General features: G+C 40.7%; 2 protein-coding genes across 2 annotated transcripts; one reads left to right on the forward strand and one right to left on the reverse strand.

Annotated features, from left to right (window-relative positions):
- The first annotated feature begins 11,621 nt into the window (after positions 1-11,621).
- LOC128734691 (polyserase-2-like) lies at positions 11,622-14,160 on the forward strand. Its single transcript, XM_053828999.1, has 4 exons — positions 11,622-11,740; positions 11,799-12,810; positions 12,870-13,045; positions 13,106-14,160. Exons 1-4 carry the CDS (start codon positions 11,668-11,670, stop codon positions 13,576-13,578), a joined length of 1,734 nt encoding a protein of 577 aa, XP_053684974.1. The 5' UTR covers positions 11,622-11,667; the 3' UTR covers positions 13,579-14,160.
- LOC128734692 (BTB/POZ domain-containing protein Tiwaz) lies at positions 13,935-27,174 on the reverse strand. Its single transcript, XM_053829000.1, has 4 exons — positions 27,123-27,174; positions 26,723-27,056; positions 14,444-14,649; positions 13,935-14,365 (listed from the first exon to the last, which is right to left on the reverse strand). The coding sequence occupies exons 1-4, from the start codon at positions 27,172-27,174 to the stop codon at positions 13,935-13,937; spliced, it is 1,023 nt and encodes a 340-aa protein (XP_053684975.1).
- Between the last annotated feature and the right edge of the window lie 472 nt (positions 27,175-27,646).

Here is a 27,646-nt window from a genome sequence, read left to right on the forward strand (position 1 = left end):
TATGCTTATATTATGACTTATCAAATACACAATTATGGATCACTTTCGAGAGCGGTCACAATTATGAATCAATTTTCATCATATTATGGATCAAAATAAAAACACAAATTTTGCAGCGAATTCACTCAATGAACTTTATTCAAATCATGAAATAACATAAAAATAACATGTTTCAAATCGTATGAAAGATCTTCTGTGGCTTTTTGTCTGTCTTTAGATCTCTGCCGTCCTTCTTCGGAGACACCTACCGACCAGCCTTTAGGAATGCTTTCCGCGATTTCACGACTGATTTTTTGACGTAGGACTACGTCTTTGTTTACTATACTGGGACTGGGTAGCACTTTGTAAAAACGAAAAATAGAAGTGTAACGTTTGAATGAAATATTTCAAACGCTAATAGCTACTATACTACTGAACGAAACATAACAGTTAATATGTCGTTGGATAGATAAAATGTCCAGCAATTTTATAGTAACATATTAATAATAATTTTTTATACGCTAAATAGTGAAAATGTGTGTAAAGTTTTAAGGTCGAATTTTCCCATACATTTCCCTTGTGATCGCCTAGCTTCACAGGCACGGACGACAATTAGATACACCAAAGGATTTGGATCCAAATGATAACCTTTGAGACCACTTTTTAAGCCACACCCCTTTTCCAATCCAATTGGCAACATCGATGGCTATTGACGGCAACACCGACCCCGAAGACAAGCGGAATCAGCGGGCAATGGCCAACGTGAATCCCACACGATGCACTTTACGTTACATTTTGCATTATCCCCATCGCAGACATGCGAAATTGTTCGATAGCTTGCTCAATCAGCAGCAGGCGATATGGTTTCCTCCACCACCTACACTAGCTTACAAGTAGCAGCGGCAGTGCCAGTGACTATAAAATGGTACACTTGGTTCGCCGCCTGCTCATTTATCGCACGAACGCACTGACGGACGGTCAGTATTTTATTTATCATCGACGGCTATCGGACACTGAAGGCAAATGGAAACGGATCGACTGACGGGCAGCAAATTCAGCAGCAGGCCGTTGTGGTCTTAAACAGTTCTTATAAGAAATATAGTAATTGAAGAATGGAAAGATTTTTCTACACTTTCTAAAATGGTTAACGTTTCATTTTGCGTTATACCATGGTAACATGGGAAATGCTTGCTCAATCAGCGTCGGATAATCATTTGAGCAGCAGCAGCAGCAGTCGATCTGGTTTCCCCCACCACCTACACTAGCTTATAAAGTAGCAGCGGCAGTGCCAGTGACTATAAAATAGCACACTTGGTTCGCCGTCTGCTCTGCTCATTTATCGCACGATCGCACTGACGGACGGTCAGTATTTACCATCGACGGCTATTGGTGGCGAATCCAACGGCATTTATAATGAGTATTATATGACACAGTCCTACGTCACCATTTCGTACAACCCTTAGGGCTGTATACCTTGTAGTTTTTGTGCTGGAAAACATAGGCTCACCGCCTGAGTTGGCTCCGAAAAGACTAGTATAGGATGACCGATTAGGTCATCCGAAATTTTAACTTTTCTGAATAGTCTTAAAAATCGTTAAAAATGATAAATACAAAGCGAAAAATAGATTTTCGAAGTTAGGAAACACATCCCTACTAGCACAGTTGTTATAAACTAGTTGTAGTAACCGATTGATGACTAATTTCAGTCAGAAATAGGTTACAGTAACCAGGAATGACAAAAGTGTGCTACTTGGGATCTTAATATATGGGGAAGATGCAATGAAACAAAATATGTATCTCTAGATCTTTATAAAGTAATACTAGTTCCTTTCAGTGAGTTTAAAATAGTCATGCGAGTTTGCTTTTGTTCTTTCGTAATCTACGTTTTGTTTATTCTCGAGTGTATTTTCTGTTCCCTACTGTTCCTTTTTTTGCATTTAAGGTTCAAACACGCTACATCGATTTTTGAAATTTCAAAAGCTGTTTTTGTGTTCAAAATAAAAGTTATGTTGACAAATATTATTTTCAGTGGGTTGTGATAGGCAGAAAAAATGAAATAAGAATAGTTTAATAAAAATAATTATACAGTCAGTCCACAATCATGGTCCAGCTAGCACCAAATCGTACATCAAAAACCGAAAATTATCGTAAATAACTCATAATAAACTCGGAATCGTAACTAAGGCTCAATAAAGTCCGCCCAAGTTGATTTTCAGTCGTATATACTGATAATAGCTGACATACATACGATATTCAGCACAGAGTCGTATAGCAGTACGGAGCAGGTCGGGTTTAATCGGATATTGTCGTATATGATCACTTATGTCGATGAAATGCTTATGTTTATTCCTCATCACGTATATCGTTTCCAAAATACCACGGATATGCCAGTTTCGCGCATCAAATACGATTTATTAGATTGTATATATGAACGTATTACTGATTTTTACCTTTTATATACATGTAAAAATGCTAGCTGGGGGGTCACAAACAATTATGGGTCATTTTAGTTTTATCTGCCGATTAATGCGTGAATATTACACTAATTAATAGCTAAAATTGTTACTCATAAGTAGCACTAATAAATTAAATAGTCATTTGGTGATTTTGAAACGGAAATTAGCAGCTAAAGCCAAAATGACCCACAATTGTGTGTTACCCATGATTGTGGACTGACTGTCTTTTGATAACAAAAACTACTTCCGAAATCTATCAAATGTATGACGCGTGTTTGAACCTTAAATTCAATCTGCGTTAGCGCTTTTCCAGCATGTTATCAAAAATCCTGAAGTAACTATGTGCCCGTATCAAACTATGGTTACACATGTCCGGTACAAGAGTTTAATTTTATCGCTGCTATGATGCGTCTTTGTTTAAAACAGTGGAAAGGCGACAATAATCCAAAAGAATTAAAAATAAACATAGAAGGAAATTGCACGTATGCGACCGCACGCTCGAAGAACCAGTAAATTCAATTGCATTAGAGCTAACATTCGATTAACTTTTGCGATGAACCATCATGGCGTTTTACCGCCTTGCTTTGCTTTCCCGTTCTACGTACTTCAGAAACAGCATTTTCCAAAGACTCAGCTCTGCACAGCTTCCGTTTCTGCTTAAAAAAATGTTTGTAATAGGTGATAAACTGATGGAATTTGTAAAAAGCACATTGGAATCAAAGTGATCCATAATTGTGAAAAACTACCTTGTTTTGGTCCCTATTATGGATCACTTTGAAAATTGCTTATTTTTACAGGAAAATTATTAGCAATCACCAACATTTCCCTGAATCGTAAAGAACTGAGCTTGATCTTTGTGTACGAGTCATTTTTTGCTCGAAAATTGGTGTTTATGTCACATAGAAACCTTATGAGTGAGGAACGTACTACTTATGCTAATTGAAAAAAACGACAGCCATTTTGATAGATTCTCGATAGCAACAATGTCTTCTTCTTCAGCAGCATAGAGCCGGGGTGGCTCGTGCTGTTTCAAGCACTCGTCTCCATTCAACTCGGTCTTGGGCCACTCGTCGCCAATTTCCTAGTCGTCTCAGAAGTCGCAAATCGCTTTCGACCTGGTCGAGCCATCGTGCACGTTGGGCCCCCCTGTTCCTGGTGCCGGTGGGGTTGTTGAAGAGGACTATTTTCGTCGTACAGTCGTCCGGCATCCTTACGATGTGTCCGGCCCACCGTAGCCTGCTAACTTTCGCTAGATGTACGATGGGAGTCTCCCCAAGCAGTGCCTGTAGCTCGTGATTCATACGCCTCCGCCACTCTCCGCTTTCAGTTTGTACTCCGCCGAATATCGTCCGCAGCACTTTCCGCTCAAACACGGCAAGGGCGCGTATGTCCTCCGTAAGCAGCGTCACGGCTTCAAGTCCATAAAGAACTACCGGTCTAATAATGGTTTTGTACATTGTTAGCTTCGTGCGGCGGCGTATGCTTCCTGATCGTAGCGTTTTACGAAGGGCAAAGTAGGCCCGATTTCCCGCTTGGATGCGCCGCTGGATCTCCTTACTAGTGTTGTTGTCCGCGGTCACCAGCGATCCCAAATACACGAACTCCTCTATCACTTCTAGTTCGTCGCCGTCAACGGTTACCGTCCGTGGGAGGCGCGCGTTTGTTTCCTTTGAGCCTCTTCCTTACATGTATTTGGTCTTCGATGCATTTATTTTTAGCCCAATTCTCCTAGACTCCGCTTTCAGTCTGGCGTAGATTGCCTCCGCCGTCGCAAAGTTCCTGGCAATGATATCGAAGTTATCTGCAAAGCCTAGAAGTTGGCTACTCTTGGTAAAAATCGTGCCTCTCGTTTCGATGCCCGCTCGTCGGATCACCCCCTCAAGAGCGATGTTGAACAGCATGCAGGATAAACCGTCACCTTGTCTCAGCCCTTGCCGCGTCTCGAAGGGACTCGAGAGTGTCCCAGAGATGCGTACGAAACACATCACTCGATCCAATGTAGCTCTGATCAGTCGCGTCAGTTTGTCCAGAAAACCGTATTCGTGCATTATCTGCCATAGCTTGTCTCGATCGACTGTATCGTATGCTGCTTTGAAATCAATAAAGATGTGATGCGTGGGCACGTTGGACTCCCGACATTTCTGCAAGATCTGTCGGATAGTAAAAATCTGGTCCGTAGTTGCGCGAGCCCCCATGAAACCCGCCTGATAATTCCCTACGAAACCTTGTGCTATTGGTGACAACCAGCGTAACAGGATCTGGGAGAGTACCTTGTAGGCGGCGTTTACTAGCGTAATACCGCGATAGTTGCAGCAGTCTAGCCGATTACCCTTTTTGTAGATGGAACAAACCATTCCTTCCATCCATTCCTCCGGTAGCTTTTCCTCCTCCCAAATCCTCGAAATAACCCAGTGTAGAGCCTTTGCTAGCGTTTCTCCGCCATGTTTATAAAGCTCTGCCGGTAGGCGGTCCTTCCCAGCGGCTTTATTGGTCTTCAGCAGCCTGATTTCTCGTTCGACTTCTTGGAGATCAAGTGCTAGGACATCACTATCTTCCCTGGGCGCTCCTAGGTTAATTTCCGTTCCGCCTCCTTCTGCGACTTCGCCATTGAGGTGTTCATCGAAGAACTGCTTCCACCTGTCGACCACCTCGCGTTCGTTTGTAATTAGATTCCCGTCCCTACACATGTCAGGTTTCGGTGTGTAGCCCTTCCGAGTTTGGTTCTCATAAAAAACCTTCTCATAAAACTTGCGCGTGTCATTAGCTCGGAATAGTTGCTCTAATTCTTCACGATCTCTGTCCTCGTTTTGGCTCTTTTTTCTCCTCAGGATCGTGGTCAACTGGGATAGCAACAATGTACGCTCATTAAAAAAACATCAATGTCGGGATATAAAGAATGTTTTATGTGTCAAATGCTAGTTAGCATGGTATATTTTGTTGCAAAAATGTTTCATACCTTCAAACAGTTTGTTTAACTGAGTTATTCAACTTGAAAAACAAAAATGATCCATAATTGTGGGTGATCCATAATTGTGGAGGGAGTGTAATTGGAGAGCGATAACCCACAACCGAGTTAACTGGAGAAACCTTGTTCGACAGGCTTTGTCTTAGGATGGAAAAGAAGAAACTACAAAAACATATGCATCTCATGCAACTCATGGGCAAAAATAGAACAATCTCACCAGTAATCCGTTGAATGAATTATAATTGCGTCATTTGAGTTCCATCAGTGCATGTAATATCCAATAATTAATTCAATTCTTCATTCTGATATCCATATGCATTATTTAAACTAGTCACGGCCAGAGTTTTCACTGTACAGTAGAAGGTGCCTGATGAGCTAAAACAGAACAAATTATTAGAATGCTATATCAGGCTTACCTGGCCGTGTGGCTCAGCCGTCTGCCCAAAATCGCAGTTTTGAAATCAGGTAGCCGGGAACCACACAGCATCGCACCTCATAGCTTAGCTACTCAATAGAGCTTTACCGGGTATGGCCGCGTGGATGCGCTAGGTAGGGACTTGAGATGGCAAGAGCTATGTTGGTCGCTTTCTTGTTTGCCTTCCCCATTTCATACCCAGGAATTCATGGAGTTGCTAAATATGTATATATACTAGAGTGTCCCAAAATAGCACATTGTCAGAAACCCCCCCCCCCCCTCAAATGATAGCTTAGAGTGTCACAACAAAACTTTTATATGACGTCAACATTGGTTGCCGCGATTTAGGGGTCGCACATTTGAGTTTTATGAAAAAATGCCATTTTTAAGGAGTAAATTCAAAAAAATATTTTTAGAAATGTTAAAGTAGGTGAAAAAAACGTACTTAACTATTTTTTTCACAACTTTCGAAATTTCATTTAAATAAACGTCAAAACAGGGTGTCGAACAGTAACGTAGTAGTCAGAGTAACGTAGCTATACTGTATAGATGGGAAATTTTATGATGAACAACTTTGCCGAAGATATATTATATACTCATAAAACACATATGCACACTAACATACAAGTACGAGTACACAAAATAATCGGTTTATCGGAGAAGTTAAATGATGCATAATACTAACCTTTTTGATAATTGTGTTGAAAAGATTATTTTCATAGTGATTTCATTCCTATTGACGAGAATTTCCCATTCCTATTGAAGAGAAAATTATTTCTACATATAACGAGGAGAAATCACTTTCAATATCCTCGTCAAAAAATCGATATTTCTTCCTTAGCGCAGCAAAACGCAGAAAGTCACCTAGTTTTTCGAAAAGTAGAGAAAATTTCGTATAAGATGCATTTAACGTGATCGTTTTCTGACGTTTCCCACCATACTTTCTTGATCGCTGAATATTGGTGTTTAGTTTTCCATTCATTTTGTATGGAAGAACAAAATATCCATGACATGGCCAGGTGTATGGTGTACTTACGGGTACACCATATTAGCCACCCATGGTGTGTATGGTTGTCTATGCTATGCTATATTCAGCAACTCCATGAATTCCTATTTAAAAATGCTCCGGGTTTATTCAGATTTAGTGTAGTTGTTGTGTAGCTGCTTAGGATGCCTCTTTCTGAGTTAAGGTGGTTCCAAAAACCAGCATTTTTGCCAAATTTTGTTTCTTTAAAAATTCATTATTGCCCCGCTAATCCAAATTCCGATTCGCAAATACAGCCTAACAATGCGCGCATAAGTTGATATGCCATTGCTCATGATGAAGTAGCAAACAAACACACGATCTTCACCAAGTTGTATAGCTATATGAATCTGGTCGCGCCTAATCGGATCTTATCGTATAGAAATACATATAAGTGAAACGTTTATAATTATTCCTCAATGACACATTCCAGTGTTGCAGGATACAATTAGCAACCACTTTTGCTGTGTGAACTGGTTTCAGTTCTACCAAATTATTGGTAACTAACTGAAAATAATCGTAACTAAAGGTGGCCTAGTTGTACGTTGTAAGCCAGCGATTTGGTGACATCGGAACTAATTCACATAGTGCGGATATTATCCCGTAACGCTGAAATGTGTCAATGCGTAATCGCCTGAAGCTCAAGTTATGATTTTTCACATAACATTTCAAAAATTATTTCAATTTTATTATGTTTTGAACCAGCCCAGGGTTCAAAAGGGTTTTTTTTTAATTTTATGTCACAATATTGAAATTAGTGACTTACAATTTTCACTAAAGTTTTTTTTTCAATTAAGTTTTTTATATGGTTTGTGAACCACCCTAATGCATTGCGATACACGTTTTTTATGCTTTTAAGGGCAACTACAAAATTTGCCTTCTCAAGAAAACAACAAACTACAATAAAACAAGTAAAAAGCAAAACTATTTTTTTAAATTTTGTGAACCACCCTAATGAGCGATCATTTTTATAATTTGTAATCAGTGACCCAAAATTAGTTAAAAATGTTATTTTTAGTCAATTTGAAGCAACTTTCGACTTTTGGCCAAGCCTTGTATGGAGGAGCGCCACTGTGCGCCGTCTCGGTCCAGTAGAATCATTATTGGGAACTTTTTTAATCGGGCTGTCGTCCGACATCCTCCCAACGTGCCCAGCCCATCGCAGGCGACTGGATTTTGCGGTGTGCACGATGAGTGGTTCCCTAAGCAGCTGATGCAATTCATGGTTTGTTCGCCTCCTCCACGTTCCGTTTTCCATCTGAACTCCGCCGTAGATGGTGCGCAACACCTTCCGTTCGAAAACACTACGGGCGCGTTGGTCCTCCACGAGCATAGTCCATGCCTCATAGCTGTAAAGGACTACCGGTCTTATCAGCGTCTTGTAGATTGTTAACTTCGTGCGGTGGCGAATTTTGTTCGATCGCACCGTCCTACGGAGTTCAAAGTAGACACGATTTCCAGCCATAATGCGTCTTTGTATTTCTCTGCTGGTGTCGTTGTCTGCGGTAACCAGTGAGCCCAGATACACGAACTCTTCTACCACCTCGATTTCATCACCGTCTACATGAATCTGGGGAGGGAGGTCAGCATTCAGTTCCCTAGAACCTCTTCCTTTCACGTGTTTTGTTTTCGATACATTAATTACAAGTCCAATCCGTTTGGCTTCAGCTTTCAGTCCGTTGTACGTTTCCGCCATCCTCTCAAAGGTACGTGTAATGATGTCAACGTCGTCAGCGAAACCAAGAAGCTGGACGGACTTCGTAAATATCGTGCCACTCGTGTCTATCCCCGCTCTTCATATCACACCCTCCAAAGCGATGTTGAGCAGCAAACATGAAAGCCCATCACCTTGCCGTAGCCCTCTTCGAGATTCAAAGAGACTCGAGACTGCCCCTGATATTCGAATAACGCACATTACTCGATCTACCGTTGCATTGACCAATCGCGTTAGTTTATCCGGAAATCCGTAGTAGTGAATAATATGTCACAGCTGATCTCGATCGATCGTGTCATACGCCGATTTGTAGCCGATGAATAAATGGGGCTCGTTGTATTCGCGACATTTCTGCAACACTTGCCGAAGCGCGAAAAGTCTCGAAAGCGAGTCTCGCTTGATATTGCCCCACAAACTTCTTTGCAAATGGTGATAATCGACGACATAAAAGTTGGGAGTGTACCTTGTAGGCGGCGTTCAACAGTGTGATTGCGCGGTAATTACAAGAATCCAACTTGTCGCCCTTTTTGTAGATCGGACACACGATGCTTTTCGTTCACTCCTCCGGTAGTAGCTCCTCCTCCCAAATCTTTACAATGACCCAGTGTGGCGCTCTAGCCAGTGCATCCCCGCCGTATTTCAGCAGCTCGTCGGGTAGCTGATCAGCCCCAGCCGCTTTATTGTTCTTCAGCCGACCGATCTCTTCTGCTACCTCCTGGAGGTCAGGGGCTGGTATTCTGTCGTCTTCTGCACGTGCTCCAAGATCTATTGCCATATCGTCACCTTCATGTTCAGCTACATCGCTGTTAAGGTGCTCGTTATAATACTGCACCACCTCTCGATCACCTCACGTTCGTTCGAGAGAAGATTACCGCCTAAGTCCCGACACATATCGGCCTGCGGCACATAGCCTTTGCGCGAACGGTTTAACTTCTCCTAGAACTTCCGTTTAACGTTAGCACAGTACAGTTTTTTCATCGTCTCGTGATCTCGTTCTTCCTGTTGGCGCTTTTCCTCCGGAAGACCAAGTTTTTCCTGTTCCGTGCTTGTTTCTATCGCTCCACATTCGCCCTCAAACGGTATTGCAGCATTCTCGCACGTGCTGCATTCTTCTCCTGCTCTAATTGCTCACATTCGCCGCCGAACCAATCGTTTTTTCGGTTCGGATTCATTGTACCTAGTGCCGCTAGAGCAGTACTACCGATGGCGGTCTTAATGTCTTTCCAACCATCTTCAAGAGTTGCTGCGCCAAGTTGCTCTTCCGTTGGTAGCGCTGCTTCCAGCTGCCACGCGTATTCCTGGGCAACTCCGGTGCCTCGTAGCTGCTCGATGTTGGGTCGCGGCGTACGACTTCGACGCGTGTTATGCACCGTCGAGAGTTTTGAGCGCATGCAGACTGCAACTAGGAAATGGTTCGAACCTATATTCGCACTGTGGTAGGTGCTAACGTTTAAAACATCAGAGAAGAATTTAATTTAATTTAAGTTTGGAATATGGGTCTAGTCGTGGGTCTGGTGATCTCCAGGTGGCCTTGTGGATATCTTTGCGGGGGAAGAAGGTATCTCGGAGTATCATATCGCGGGAAGCTGCAAAATTTACGCATCGTTGGCCATTGTCGTTCGTTGCGGCATGTAGGCTGTTTGGCCCGATTACCGGTCTATATATAGCTTCCCGTCCTACCTGCGCGTTCATGTCACCGATGACGATTTCCACGTCCCGTCGCGGACAGGCATCATACACCTGCTCCAGCTGTGCGTAGAACGTCTCCTTCTCGTCATCGGGTCTCCCTTCGTGTGGGCAATGCACATTGATGATACTGTAATTGAAGAAACGGCCCCTAATCCTCAACTTGCACATCCTTGCGTTGATCGGTTGTCAACCAATCACACGCTGGCGCATCTTTCCCAGTACTATAAAGCCGGTTCCCAGCTCGTTGGTTGTGCCACAGCTCTGGTAGAAAGTAGCCCCTCGATGCCCGCTTTTCCATACCTTCTGTCCTGTCCAGCAAAGTTCCTGCAGTGCTACGACTCCAAAGTTTCGGGGATGTAGTTCATCATATATTATCCTATCGCAACCCGGGAAGCCGAGCGGTTTGCAATTCCATGTCCCGAGTTTCCAATCGTAATCCTTATTTCGTCGCATAGGTCGATTGTTCCGATCCGTATTTTCTTCTTCGATGTTGGTAACTTTTTATTTTCCAGGGCGGCTTGTTGGGCCTGCCCCTAACCCCCTGTCTCGCCGGAGGACCATCGTGCACAGCACTGTTTAGAGTCCCCGCTGGCACGAGGACGAGTATGATAATCAGCCGCCCCTAACCTGGAGAACAGACGTTGTTTGAGCCGCACCTCCTTGGTGAACAGACGCTCGTGTTTGGCGAAGCATTTCCTCTACCGCCATGCTATGGTTACCGCGCCAGTATTCGCGTCGCACCTTCTCACTTCGCTATTGTCAGATTGACAACATTGCCCAGGCTACGCCGCATTTGGTATCATATGACTCGTGGAGGCGTGAGGCGGGAGCTTGTGAGGACCAGAGTTGTGTTTGACGCTCCTTCTAGGTTGTCAACTCACCATTTGAAGCCCAGTTCCTTGTTAGTAGAATGTTAATTTAGAATACCAAGTATTTCTGGATAAACATTGGATTCTGAGCTTTTGTTATAAGACTTTATTTTTGACAACTTTTAACAGACAAAAGAGTTAAGAACTCTTAGCGGACAGCCACAGTGTTGCATCTTAACTACGCGCGAGAAAAAAGATTATCCACCCTACTTGTCAACTGGTTGTAAGTAAGAATGCGATAAAATTTGGATTGTTACTTGGGACCCTACCAAATTGCTAGGCGTGGATGGTTCTACATTGCATATTCTTTTTTATTCCACCAGCCATTATTTATTCATTATGCAAATTGTGACAAATCCATCGCGTCATACGAAAGTTCATTTTACGAAGCTCAATCGAAAAGTTGTTATAAACTTAGAGTGTACGATTTCGATCATGTTCGATGTTCAATCGTTTGAATCGTCATTCGCTAGCCGAAGGTAGCATCAGAAGCAACTGCTCCTTGCTAGTAGGGCAGCTCTTATCAGACATCAGTTCAATTTAGCTTGCACTTGCAATGCAGCTCGCAGAAAAGTTCCCATTCTGTGCTTTCCTTCTAATTATAATCCATTCTGATTGGGTAACGGCAGGTAAGAAAATACTACAAATAATCAAAAAAAAAAGTTTATAAGAATCATTCTGCCACAGGATACCAATGTGGAAAACTAAACCGTCGGGCAGGTTTCGTAATCAATGCCGACGAAACGGAAAACGTGTGGCCCTGGCACGTCGCGGTGTACAATGCGAGCGATAAGTACGTAGCGGGCGGAACGATCGTTAGCGAACGCTACGTACTGACGGCAGCTCACGTAACCTTTCGCAACGAACATATTGCGCTGCACCCGGACGAGTTGCACGTCCGGATGGGTATCCACGATTTGTCGAATCCTCAAAATTACACTCGCTATAGGAATGTATCTAAGATTATTCGATACCCGAACTACGATAACAAGCTGTTGATGAATGACCTAGCATTGCTGGAATTGGAGGAATCTATCGAGTTCAACGTATTCATATCGCCAATCTGTTTGTGGCCGGTGGATGGACCGGATTTGGAAAGCATAGCTGCCTCGCAGCAAGGTACGGTTGTTGGCTGGGGATTAACGGAGAACAGTACGGTTTCGGAGGTGCTTCGGGAAGCCAAAATGTCAATCATCGATTTTCAAAGCTGTGCCGAGAATACAAAATCTTTCCAGCAGTTGCTAGCAAAAGGAAAAAATTACTGTGCCGGTAACCGTGGGGAGACAACTGTCTGCAGAGGCGACAGCGGCGGTGGAATGTACTTTATGATCGATTTTACCTGGTATTTGAGAGGTATTGTCAACCAGGGAACTCCAACACAAGACACTCGGTATCCGTGCGATCCGGGTAAGGAAGTGATCTTCATGGATGTTCCGTTCTATCAGAAGTGGATAGAGAGGTACGCTCTTCCGGAGCAGCACAATCTTTTGGCATTGCACGAATGTGGCTTGGGAAACTACGTTGAATCGATGGAAAAAACTAACAAAGTGCTAACTGCTGACAGCAACCCGTGGATAACTCACCTGCATTATCTGTTTTGGGATCGCTTCTACGTGAGCGATTGCCATGGAATTCTAATCCATTCGGAGTTTGTACTTACTCTTGCCAGATGCATCGTGACACAACCAAATCGGGAGTTGTAAAGCAATTCACACGTTAGTATCAAAATAATGGAATTAAAATTGATTAAACTTCCAGATTACACGTCGTGCTAGGAGAAGTTTCGATAGGGCCCGACCCGTATGATGAATACCAGAATGACATCCTAATCATAGGCATTAGCGATTCGTTTGTACACGAGAAATTCCGGCTCAATCGATATGGCTATGATGTCGGATTGCTGCATTTAACAAGAGCTGCTGATATCAGCAAAGGTGGGCAACTCATGTTAGTATTAACTAAGCATTAAAAACCTACCAACAGAATATTTTCAGCCAATATCGCTCCAGTATGCTTGCCACCTAAACTAGAACCAAATCCGTACTACATCCTGACTGCATGGTACCGCCGGGATGATCATCCCAAGGAACTGTCCTCCTCGTTGCTGCAACCGGTTCGCTTTACCGCCTGCAGTTCGCTATACAGTAAAGCGGGAGTGGTGACATCACCGGATTCGTTTCTCAATTGTTATCAGCACTGTAAACTGTCGGAAAATGTGAAAGCCAACGGAACCTACGCTTGTGAGTTGATCTACGAGAAGGACTGTCGATTCCCGATATCCGGAGGACCAGTGTTTTACACCAAACACGACGGATACAATACCTACACCTATTTGACCGGTCTGCGATCGTTCGGATCGGCCGACTGTAAGGATAAACTGAATGATATTTACACCGATATCGTATCGTTGGGACCATGGATTGCCAAAACAGTCGAAGAAAATGCCTTATTTGTCGATAAAATCTAGCACGGTAGAGTTGAAGACTTTTATTAATTTGTTCCAATGTCACTTACTTAAAGGAGGTAACATAAATGGTGATTATTTTTTTGAATTTTCTAATTACACTAATTTTCAATTAGATGCGTCATTAAGTACAATACGTTTATTCTAATCAAATTACCATGATTGGCGCGCCCTTATCAGCGCAGCATTAAAATGGACATAGTTCATTTTGTTTCACCGTCTTTGTCGACTGTTACGAGTAGAATAAATTAAAAAACTAAGCGTCGCTCGCTCTAAGTTAGCTAAAACATGTTTCGAATGTAGTGTGCATGTTTGAGTATGCCTTGATCAGTGTCTGCCTTTAAATTACACTTAGATTATCACATTGAACTTTTACGAATTAGTAGATACTCAGAGAACTGCTGCGATTCTACGCCACCGCCGGTGCTGGCTTCGACGTTAAACCCGGCGTTCAGCAATCGCGTCAGCACTTGGATGGAGTTAAGTTTGCAGTAGCCATTCAGTGGGAACCGGATAACTTGCCTGCCATCGAACTGATTCCAGGCAGCGCCGGTTCGTGCGTCTAGGATAGCCTGGTTCGTCTCCGGGAAAACTTCATCCAGTATGGAGTGTTCGGCCGAGATCAAAATTCGTTCACCAAGATCTGGAGAGATGTGCAGAGCCACCACGTCGTGATTTGCATCCGGCAGCGTCGACGATTTGCTGCGCAGCCGGTTGCTTCCGAACGGAGGCCATCCGTTCCCACTGCGTGTTCGTTCCTTTTTTATCTGTTCGATCTGTTTGATCATAGCTAAAAAATCAAAAATGGAAAATTATTTTGGTTGTTCACATCGATAAAAGACCGCCTCGCAGTAGGCGCAGTACTCACGAACAATATCGAAATATTTGGCTTCTTCCAGCAGGAGCTCGAGATCGGGAAAGTCTTCGGCAACCAACAGCTTGGAGTTGCGCATAAAGTTGAGAATGTGCCGGAACATGCCCCCGTCACGGTCGATAAAGTAGTGCTGCTTGAGTGAATCCAACACGATCGGGATACAGCCGTTGAACAGCTTGGCTAGCCGAGAGTCCGGATACCTGCAAAAGTGTACACTGTCGATTAATAAGATCAACGACTAATGAACATGCTTTCAAATCAGATTAGACTAAATTTGAAATAAATATGCACATTTAGTAGAGAACTGATTTAACTGTATGGTATGTCGAAAAGAATTTCATTGAATTTTATACGGTAAACATTAATTTAAGAATAATTAGGGTATATTGCTGCTTCGTTGCAATTGCCCATTCCCATTCTATCCAACACAAATTATTAAAAACATCAGCGTTTTTTTTTTGACACACAATGCAAAAATCCTAGTTATTCCCTAATATTTTAGTTTTTTGACTATCATACGCGATCAATCAAAATGAGTTAAGATCTATTTCAATGCTTTTTACATTAAAGAATTCCTTGCACCCAAATTTATTACGTTTTTTCGTGCGACGAAGAAGAAAATGTCGACTTATTGTTTCAATTTCCGTCATTCATAAAATGACAATAACTCACGCAACGGCATTGTCGTTATTCTGCAGGCGGGAAAACTTGCATGACCAGCAGAAATTTTTTGCAGAATAACATTTGTCATGCCGTCCTACACAAATACATGTGCGTCAGCTTCGTAAACATTGTTGTGATTTTCAGTTCGAACGATGAAAAATTTTGATGGACGGATTTTAAAAGGGTACAATGAATTTAAGGAGTGAAGTCAGTTGTGTAATTTCAATAAAATGCTTTAATTATCGCTTTTTAGTGAATTCAAAGTGCACGTATCGAAAAGTAAGTGTGTTTGAGTCAAATGAGCACAAGAACTTCTGGAGTATTCATTAAATCCATCCAAGAAATGATGAAAATTAGAGTGGCTCTACTTACTACGGCGGGAATTAGAAATAAACCCTACTAAATTCTTTTCAAGTGTCTTAATAGAACCCTCGAAAAAACGAGAAAAATTGGTCAAAATTAACTTTTACTTTTACTATACTTTAACTTTTACTATATTTTACGCGATCTTTACAAATACGCGTATTTCGGCTACGAATTATAACCTTATCCAGTGTGGTAAATTTTGGATAATGGGAGCCAACTTGGTTCCATCCGTCAACCCCCAGCTTGGGCAGAGAGAATAGTTATACCAACGTAATAATCGGTGCAGCAATGATCCACCCATACGTAATTTTACGCTCTTTCTCCTTCACGGCTATGTAGGAGTTTCCACTGTGCTAGATACCATAAACTCATTTAATTTTAATACTTTTTTCTACCGTTTTATCGTATATTGTGAGGTAGTCTTCACATAATATCACATAATATTATAATATAATATTATTCACATAATATTATAAAATATTATTCACATAATATTATAAAATATTAACCCTTCGTCACAGTCGTACAATTCCTGCCAGCGGCCAACAGTCGTTCATGCCAGTGTGACCTCCCAGTTGGCCTCGAGGTAAGACGCTGGTCTAATAAGCCAGTCGTCGTATATTCGAATCTCGGCTGGGAGAGGCTGTTAGAGTCAATAGGATCGTAGCACTGATCCCGCACTGTCCTGTATTCTAACAGCTGGTTGCGAAGTCTGTCGTATAAAAACAGAAGGTTAAATTTCGATAACGGAATCAGCACTCAGGCTTTGCTTTGCTTTGCCTGTGTGGCAGGTGGAAAACATAAGGCAACAATATATGCACCAACAAATGCGTGCGTACTGTATGCGCGGAGTTAACAGCAACTCCAACACGAAAATCCGCGGATCTTAGCATGCGGTGCAAAATCCACGGATCAAAGCATGCAGAGAAATTCCCTCATAGAATCGTCCTCTTTCCCTACTGGGCCACCAAGGCGGTAAGACGTGAATTGATACACTCGCTGCGCTACCTGGTAGAGCCACACAATGCCCTGTATGCTGGTGTGGTGACAGGGACTTTGATATAGGTAAGTGCAATTGTTCAGCTTCAACCTTGGGATCTCCTCGTGTAGGGAGTTCTGTTTCGAAACTTTCAGCACACGCCAATGACGCGAATAGTATTTGCGCGTACTATCAGAATGTGCGAGGTTTAAGGACTAAAGTGTTCTTTCAATCAAATCATTGTATGCAAGTATGATAAAATCATGCTAACTGCAACCGGTTTAGATGGCTGCATCGATTCCCTTCAACTATTCGGACCCGCTGTTGACGTGTATCGTTGTGATCGTGGTGATATGGTGGAATAGTGACAAAAGTAGTTTTGGGTGTGTATTGATTGCCGTTGCTCAACATTTTTCTAGTTTGCTGGTCAATTTAAAGCATGGGAATTATCTTGACCAAGTCTGTGTTTCTGCTATTATCAAAGACATGAAGTTGTTGCTTGCTGTAATTTACATTCCCCCTGATAGAAGCAAAATTGCCAAATCCATCGATGAACATATCCTCTCAGTTGCGTGACAAAGGATCTGTAGACGAAAGAATTCTCATTCCATTATTTGAAATAGTTAAGCTAATCACCGCGTACCGTAATCACCGTCACCGTAAGAGATTTTTCTCCGCTTCTTTCAGTTGATCCTTCGCATCCTCCACTGGATATGTTCTTGCATACACGGCTACGTCCCGTTAAAGGTCCAGCTGTCAATTTCGGAGCTGCACCTCTAAACTACCGTGGTAATAATTTTGACTTGTGGAGCACTTTTCTTCTTTGGATTGGACTGCATTATTGAACGAGATTGACGGGGATGATACGACATTGCGATTTTGCGATACTGTCTGCATTAGGCTATGTAAACGAAAATATTCTCACAACTAAATCTCCTTCAAAACCTGTTTGGTGTAATAGTGAACTGCCCAGATTGAAACGGCATCGAAACGCAAAACAGACTACTTCTTAAGCAACGAACAACGCAGAATAAACGCGCTTTAAAATGTGCCAGTGACGCTTACTTACTTTACTTTACTTTTTGGGCGAGAATCCACTTATCGAATATCCATGCCGAATTCAGGGGCCGTCTCCACATTTCTCGATTTTTAGCTGCCCCTCTCCAGTCGCTTCTAATACCCACCGCTCTATCATCAACGTCAACAAGGTTCATCCAACGTGTACTGGGTCTGCGTCGAAGTCGTCGACTTCTGTTGGGTTCTCTGTTAAATATTATGTTCGCTCGCGGTCTCTCATCCGACATCCATGCTACGTGCCCAGTCGTGGTGGCCAGTGACGTGGTGTTTCAGTCGCTTCATAATGTCCGCATCTTTGTATACTTGATAAATTTCATTATTCATGCGCCTGCGCCACACTCCTTCGTGTAATATGCTGCCTAGAATTGATCGCATAAAAACACCAAGAGCTCGTCGCCGGTCGCTCTCTTTTAATGTCTACGCTTCGTGGCCGTAGAGTACCACCGCGAGAATCAGCGTCTTATAGAGCGTGTTTTTTGACGTAGGACTACGTCTTACGGCAAGTTTTGAGATAGGGTGTCATTCCAAAAAATCGACAAATGCGAGCGTCAGGAAAATGAAAGGCTTTGAGCGCTAATAGCTCAGCGGTTTTCCGATCGATTTTCAATATTCTTACACCAATCGATCGGAAAATCTTCTAATAATTGACCCAAACAAAGAAAAGTATAGATTCTTGATGTTGAACTATTGAAAAATTGAAAATAATAAACCTATGTTTTACCAGAATTCTCGCTTCGTGATTGGTTGGAAGATTCTTTACGATGATCTAAACCTATACCAATATGATATCTGTGCTTGGGAAGTAAGCCAAAACAAGTGACGAAGTTTCGTCATTTCAACAACATTTCTTAACACCGTGGTTACACGTGGACCATTTTGATGTCTTTGCTTGGGAAGTACGCCAGAGAGAGTGACAATGCCCCCTCGAGCCAACAGATTTCTTACGAACACGATTAAACATAGTCCAATCTGATGTCTGTGTTAGGGAAGTGTACCAGAAAAAATGACACAAGCTCATTGTCCCAACAGATCGCAAATTCTTTACTGCGAGACGATTAAACCTCGGCGAATTTGATATCTGTGTTGGAAAAATGTGCTATAGCTGTAGTGTTCGGTTATAATACGACTTTGTATAAATACGCATGCTTGCCGTTTCATTAGAAGTGTAGTGAAAAGATGTGCTGTTGATAAAATAGGATTGAATTGGTAATATTCCTTCAACGTGGGAAACCATGGATAATAAAAACAATCTTTAATTTCAGTAAGGTAGCAGGAAAGTAATAGTTAGTGTTCTTGATTTTGTTAAATTGTTTTCAAATGCACAATCTTTTGAGAATTGAACGTATGCAATGTTACTACTTTGATAAACGTTACATACAACGCATGTAGCATGTATATATTTTGCATATAGCATGTATACGTGAAGAATCGAATGATTACAAGCATGAATACATGCTACTATTACCACAAAGAGACTTGCGTAGTCCTGCGTAACCTATATATGCGGTCGTGTCTTGTACACAACCTCTCTGATTTTTTACTTCACGACTTTCATCGTGGCATGTGACAGTAATTCTATGGGCTAAATAGTTATCTTTACAATTCGGTTTCCGTCCTAATCCAAAAAGCTTCTGGACATTCGTAAACTCTAAGAGGAAGCGCAAAGGATCTACCATTCCTTTTAGTGTGATCTTGGACGGAAAGGAATCATCAACCGTTGCTGAATCTTGCAAATTGTTTGTTGATGTATTTTTTTCTGTGTTCGCCAGTGGCTGTACCATACAGTCTGATGCCGAAATAGTTGCGTCGTGTAACCCTGATGACGCTGTTGATCTAGAAATTTTTGGCATCGCTCCCGATATGGTCATTGCTGGAGCCAAGAAATTGAAGAACTCCTACTCTACTGGTCCCGATGATGTTTCGGTCATTATTTTCTGTCGTTGCGCTACTGCTCTTGCCGTGCCGCTCAGTCGTTTATTTACCAAGTCGTTTGACCAACGGGAGCTTCCAACGCTGTGGAAAAAATCCTACATGTATTTTAAAAGCCGAGAAAACCGAACAGCACCAAAAATTGTATTGTAAATGGACGGGTCGTTCTGTGGTGGCTAACTTGATGGATTTCACTAGTACCTGCATCTCACAGATAGAAGCTGGAGCTCAAACTGACGCTATATACAGATACACATATATATTAGGTATACACAGATATTAAGTCTGCTTTCGATATAGTAGACCATCGAATACTCTTGCACAAGCTCTCTAAACTGGGCGTATCTGATAGACTAACTTCATGGCTGAGCTCATATCTTTCAAACCGCACGTTAGGTTTCAAAGTGGATTTCACAATTTCTCGTGCATTCAGTAATACTTTTGGTGTCCCACAAGGCAGTAACCTGGGACCTTTGATGTTCGCCTTGTACTTCAAAGACATCGCTATTCTGTTTGATCCAGATACGCACTGGTATATACCGGTTACCTAAAGATCTATGTCGCAGATCGCAGTGAAATCTATCGATGACTGCTACCGATTGCAAACATTGGATGTGTTGGAGGTGTTGGATACCTTTACACACGCTCGTTCTAACAAAGAGCAGTCGATATCCATCGTCCAAAAAAAGCTGAAATCTGAAATGAACCTCTATGATTTGGATGAAACTTTACGAACGTGTTTAATATGAAAAAATATGCACCTTCCACAGGTTTTGGCGCCATCTTGGTTCGAGACTCATTTTTAAAAAGGGCGTATTTATTTTCATGTATATTATGTTTGAAAGATTGTATCTCGAAAACTATCGATTTTACAATAATCATGTCTTAACAAAAGTTGTAGAAAATTCATTTCTGAACATAAAAAAAATGCACTAAAAAATATTGGAAAAAATAGAAGTAATTTCCAACCTTTTAAAAGTTCTCCTGAGTTGGAGCAACTTTCATGGACGGACTTCGTAGAACAACGGCTTTCTAGATTTTTTCCAACTTGGAATTTTTCAAGTAATATATGAATTTGTAATACAAATAACAATTCTTTATGTCATTTACAACAAAATTGGTCATCAAAATTATTTTTCTAAATGTAGCCGTTTTCGAGAAAAAAGTTAAATTTATTATAATTTTTTATGTTGAACACGGCTTATTCATATGTTACTCCAGTTGCTCCACTGTTCCTATAAAATAATAACTTCTAATAACTACATTTAATTTCCTACAACGTATCCGTATATACCTTATTGATCCAACCTTTCGCTTTTGAGTTGTGGGTATTTTGAAAACTGTATTCGAAAAAGCTGGACACGCTGATTAGTTAGTAACTTTTTACCGCGTGAGTAAATATAACAGAAATTTTGACTAAAAATAGTTAAAAGTATGTTAAAAGTAAGTTAAAGTCCTTCTCTTTAACATGAATGGCAACAGGCACGTATGTTAGCGGCGTCAATTCATTATCTCTTGCTCTGAGAAGGTTTTACTAGTTTACTTTCACAGCTTACCGCTTGTTACATAGCAGAATATATGGCACATTCGCAAAAATTTCTGTTTTATTTGTATGAGAGTGCTTATCCTCCTACCACGGAGGTGAGGAGTCTCAAACCATCATAAAATAAATTCATGCCTCCAAAAACACCCACATGCCAAATTTGGTTCCATTTGTTTGATTAGTTCTCGAGTTTTGAAGAAATTTGTGTTTAGTTTAGTTCAGTAGTTTAATAGTTATTACCATTTGAAATCTTTCATTCAAATGTTACACTTCTATTTTCGTTTTCACAAAGAGCTACCCAGTCCCAGTATAGTAAACAAAGACGTAGTCCTACGTCAAAATAAGAAGTAAAGCAAAATCTGTATCCATACAGTCCAGAGTGTCGTTCCCGTTCACGAGCTAATGACGAGCTTGTCTCGTAAACGGGCTGTGTAGAAAGACGCTACAACCGCTCACGAGTGTCTATTCTGCTTATATTGCTGTTATTCTTTTCTATGCTAAAACCTTCCAAAAGAAAGACAAAATCGAAAGATACTCTGTTAGCAGTTTTAATCACAGCGTTGTTCGATCTTTCACTTCTGTTATATGATGTTATGCTTCTCACCCTTGTTATCTGTCAATAAAAGTCATAGAAATTGACTATCGTAACGGAGTACCTACGATGCATTAAGGAAAAGATACATTCTGCTCGAAAAATGTGTTAAAATAAACAAATATTTGAGTTATTCAGTAAGTTAATGTCGGGGTGAAATTGAGGTGATGAAAAGTCCAGCGCCTCTATGGTTCAAAGGTACAACTACCAGCGAACCACATGCCCTGGCGGGTGTTGTGGGTTCGAATCCGGTTATAATCTCAGATTACAGCTTGGTTCGACTCATGCACCTTCCAGCATTGGACAAAAGGTAGGAGTCAAAATAACACTTGTCAAGCATAGCTACCAAATCCCCCCACCCCCTTCCTTTCCGCTCTTCCCATCCTTCACCAAAAAAATTTTCATTTCTTTCCCCTACCGTCCCTTCATCAATTGTAGAACCATCGTTTCAAAAAAAAGATGAATTTTCTCCAAGGAACATCCTCAAGAGATGTCAATATTCCATAAGCCTTCGCAAAAACCGCCAACAAAGCGCAAGGTCAAACTTTCGGCCATATGGCAATTTTTCATTAGCCACCGTTAATCCAAACTTTCACAGATAAAACCAAGGTACAATGTTTCAGTCTATTTAATAGTTGAGTCATTCATTTGTTTGTTCTAATATTAATCTTGTGAATTCATCGTTCATTTAGTTGAAATATAAACTTCAATAATTTCAAATGATGATCTTTTTTCAGGTACGAAGATAAAGAAAAGGTGATAACTGAAATTTTGAAATGAGAGTGTTAACTCTTTCTCTCCTCTTTCTGTCAGTATTTTTTGTTTTGTTTATGGTTGTCAATTTTTGTTCAAAATGGCGCCAAAACAAGAAGCATTTCGTGAGCACGTTGTACACTCCTACGAATTGCACAAAAATCTCGGCATAAAGTATACGGTAAACATTTTAATAGCAAAACCCGATTTAATCCACCTAGCGGTGAAAGGAACCTTTGTTATACGGTCTGACTTGCTATTTGAGATAGAAATCGACACGTCTTCGGAACATAATTCATCTAATGGTTAACGTTGCGTAGTGCGTTGGTTTACATAAAATTTTTGAAAATTGAATAACTTTACAAAATTTGAACAAAACAGGAACACTTTTAAATTTTGAAAGATCCTTTTTTCATGAAATTGCTGAGTAAGGATAAGTAAGTTGTTATTAATCTGAGTAAGTGCAAATAAAATTATGTTGAATTAAGAGGAAATCTTATTCTTTAACATATACATTTCTTATTAAAGGTCTAGTTTATAGGTGTTTGAACTATACATAATTTCCTGTAATGTAATTCTATTTGATTCACATCAATAGAGGTTTCTTGAATAATTTTCAGCAATTTTTATTAACCTTCGATTACTCATGCTGCTGTATTTTGTACAACACGTGTAGGTTTTCTAACGCCATATTGTTATAAAGTTACAAATCGTTATTTAACTAACGTATATTCTTCAATAGGCTTATTATGAGCAGAATGTTATAATTATTCAATGCATTAATAATTTAAATTGTTGGGAAAATAGATCAGCATAAACCGCCATCACAGAAACGAAGCAATCAGCGCGTGAGGTGTACCAGAATTTGGTCCCATCTAGAATTTTCTCTTGTTTCTTCATATGGAAAAATAGTGTCTGAATGCAGCAAAACTATCAGCAAATGTAAAATGTTTAAAATGTATCCGTCTGCTGGTAGTCGAGTAATTCGGAGTCAAAATTAAGGTATTTTTATAATCAAAGTTCTACAGTTCCTAAACAAGCGAACATAGAGGTATACTGTTTTCAGCAAAGTTGTGTATTTTTACTATTTGTACAATTTTGTAGTATATGAAAAAGTCATACAACAATTACAAAAAGAGCAAAAATAGAACAACTGATTTTACAAATTCATATACAATAAATAAGATTTTTCTATCTTCGCTGCAGAGATAGAAGGTTATTGTCTTTAGCAAAATTTCTTGTAATAATATGCTCTATAACTTTGCAGAACACATCAATGTGTTATATTGACACTGAAGAAAAATAATTTTTTTATTTCACTTTTAGAGGGTTTAACCAAAATTTACATTCCACCAGACGATAGAGTATTCAATTTCTAGAAACTCTTCCAAAGGTTCGATAAACCTAAAGTGTTCGAGGGTTAATATCTTTTGGCCGGTAAAACCAATGCTTATGAAGTTTTGCACATATATTCGTAGTGTCAAAACTTCTCGTTTGATATTAAAATAATTGAAATTAGGTTAATCATCTTAGTTAAAACCATTATAAATTATTGTTAATTTTGGTCTGGTATATACGGTTGCTCATAAATTTCAAATTAAACGTCCAACCAAAAAATCATTCAATAGTGATCTATTAGGATATATTACCTTTCAAACGTGACTAATAGCGCATATATCGGTTTGGCCATCTCTAAGAAACAGGCGATAATTATTACCTTGTTAAAACAGGTTTTTTAAGCATAACTTTTAAACTGCTTGTTTGTTTTCAATAAAAATTGCTGAAAAATTTAGCTTTAACAAGAGCTTTCATTTGATACTAAGATCGTTGAAATCGGTCATGTGGTTTCGGAGAAACCCATGTCACGTAGTTTTTACATTTTTACTAGTAACTTTTAAACGAAACGTCGTATCACGAAACAACTCAATAGTGATTTACTAGATAATAATACCTTTCAAACAAAACTAATAGCGAACGATTCGGTTCAGCCATCTCTGAGAAACAGGCGATAGAAAAAATCATTACATACACACACATATACACACACATATACACACACACACACACACACACACACACACACACACACACACACACACACACACACACACACACACACACACACACACACACACACACACACACACACACACACACACACACACACACACACACACACACACACACACACACACACACACACACACACACACACACACACACACACACACACACACACACACACACACACACACATTGCTCAAATTGTCGAACCCTATCGATTGGTATATGCGATTTGGCCTCGGATCAATTTCGTGTTTTTCGACCAATTTTTAAACCTTTGTTATAGTATAACAAAGGTAATATAACAAAGGTAAAAATGTTGCGGCTTCGAATATTTACCATATCCTAAGATCCCCAACAACTACTCGCAAGCAAGGTAGTGGAAGACCAGCCAAAATTATGGACGCTGAAGGACTTCGTTCGCTTTCTTGTGCCGTCAACAGCAAGGATTCCGTAAGTCAACGGCATGCTGCAAAAAAGTTCAACTGTTCCCACCAGTACACCTGCAAAATATTGAACAAACTGCTGAAAGAAGACAAGAGCCCCGGAATACACTGAGGGACAGATTTCGACGCTGAAATCCCAATGCCGCTGGTTGATAGAAAATTATTCCGGAAAATGCTTTGTTTTGGACGATGAAAGTTACTTCCCTCTTTCGAAAACGCACAGTTCCGGAAATGATTGATACTATTCCATGGATAGTTCTACTGCATCTCCGAACATAAAATATAAGTTTAAACATAAGTTTGAACAGAAAGTGATGCTGAACATTGCCTTTTCCGAGAGAGGTATTTTATTTAAGCCATGGTTCAAGCCCTCTGGTTTGGCCATCAATCAAGATGTGTACTAGAATGAATGTTGAAGAAAATTTTGATCCCGTTTCTCAAAATCTGTCTCACCGTCGCCCAATCGAAGATTTCTACGAGATTTTGAGCTCCTTGGTGTACAGTGTGACACATATATATTCGAACAAAAATCATTTTATGCTTGCAGCGGCATATACAATTAATACAATAAAACTAAGACCATGTGTGTGTGGCATCATCACTTAAGTCTTAATTGACGTAGTTTCGTTTTCGTATTGTGTATCGTTCGGTGTGCACGTACCAGAGTTTGAGTTACGGTCGTTGATAAAAAAATAAATTGCTAAACGGTGCTACATGCGGTACTATTTTTCGTGACCTCAAACATCACGGCATAAAATGAGGATTTTTGTACTATACACTAAAAAGATTTTTCGAGACGGGATCTGTAGAAGACCGTAAAAACGGAAGAAAACGAAGTGTTAGAACTGCAGAGATCAAAAAGATTGTTCAAGAGCGAATTCGTCGCAGTTGCGACCGGTCCGCACAGAAAATGGCAGTTCAGCTGAATATCAAAAGGAAAACTCTTCATCGAATTTTGAAAATGGATCTGGATATGAGAGTATTCTAAAAAGGTAAAATCCATGGATTAACGGAAACAACAAAACAAAAACGGCAGGAAAGATCTAAACTGCTGCTCTGTTGGCACGCTGTTTCAGAAGTGATCTATTCTGATGAGATGTTATTTGTTCTTCAAACACCGCATCATGCTCAAAATGATCGGTTGTGGTCGGTTTCGATCATGGACGTTCCAAAGCACAAGCGGAATGTATCACGATACCAAAATTCATCAATGGTCATGGTATGGGGAGGCATTTCAAAGAAAGGGAAACTTCCTCTTGTATTTATTGACAAGGGTGTGAAAGTTAAGAAAGTTTGAAGCGTGTTATCCAGGCAAAAGACGATTGATTGTTTGTTGCGTTCTGTATCTATATGGATAAAAAAAATTCTAAAAGCAAAATTCAAAATTCAGCCTTTTTTTACAAAAACATGTGTCTGGAGAGCCACAAATTGCAAACATTTGATTGTAAGAAGCAAGGGATGCATTCGCAAAGTTGTGAGCGAAGTGTTAGCGTTTGTTTTACTGAAACGGAGGATGTTGTTTGTATTAAAGATATAGGCTTCCTTTGTAGATTCATAGGTTTTAATTGATTGAAGGTTGTAATCCTTCTAAAATGTTTGATTGATGTATGTTGATTCAGTTCAAAACTAGCTCAGCTTATAATTTTGCCCGTTTTAACATATTTTAATAAATCAATTTCACAAATGATTGTAAAATGCATTATTCGTACCCTTGAATAGTGAAATAAATTACATTTTAGAAACATTTGTATTGTTGCACGACTTATTAATCTAGTATTTTCATAATAAAAATTAAAATGAGGGCGATTTAGTAATAGATATAATACTTAGAGAATTTAAGCTGCATTTGTTTCCTACTTACTTCGTCAAGGTCTCCAACGAACTAGTGTAGATCGTGCCGCCGACGTCGATGTGCACCGGAGCAGTGTACTTGGACGCGGCCGCCACGCACGGAATTCCCGTGATTTGTTTGTGATTGGAATGGTGATAGCCGCTTCCCACGCCTGTCACGGCTGGCGAGACGGCCGGTATCGGCGGTGTCGGCGTCGGCGATGACGAGTTCGATATGGTCGGCGACGTGGTGGGTGAAGTGCTAATTTTGATTTGCGTTGCGGAAAAGAGCCTCGTTGCCGACAGATCCCGTGGCTCCAGCGAGTGCTTCACATCTCGGTCCCCCGCAGCACCACCGCCACCACCTCCTCCTCCTCCACCACCACCGCCACCTCCTCCTCCTCCGGCACCAGCGCCTCCACCACCACCACTGCCACGCTCTGGTCGATCCCGGTCACGATCACGATCTCGTTCTCGCTCCATATCACTGTTACATTTTCGCCTGCGTGGGCGGAAAGAAAGTTTAAAAGGTGTTGTTAGTTGAAAGTGATTCACTGCCTGTGGCATCGAGCTGCAATTCGGTTGCTTATTGAAAACTGAGCTAACAATTTGCAATTATGTGTATATCTGCGAGAAAAAACATCAATAACCATTATTTTCGAACTCAGAGTCCAAGGGAAAAGTGTCCCCAACATAAGTTTATGGAATTTATTATTGTTCCACACGGCTGTCTGACTGTCACGTAGTTGTTGTCAAGTCGTCACAATTGGCAATTAATATCACTTATACTGCCCTTCATCGTGCGCGTTTTCGACTGCATAAATAATTTTTCATTTCTTCGAACTTACACCTTGATGGAGAACGATCTGATAAGATACCGTAACAAAATGAGCGAAAGACCTAAATTTAAGCGTACACGAAAAAGCCACACGCTCCGCGATGGCGATATGTTCTT

Source organism: Sabethes cyaneus, chromosome 2, assembly GCF_943734655.1.
Source record: "Sabethes cyaneus chromosome 2, idSabCyanKW18_F2, whole genome shotgun sequence".
In the NCBI taxonomy this organism is placed as follows: Eukaryota; Metazoa; Arthropoda; class Insecta; order Diptera; family Culicidae; genus Sabethes; species Sabethes cyaneus.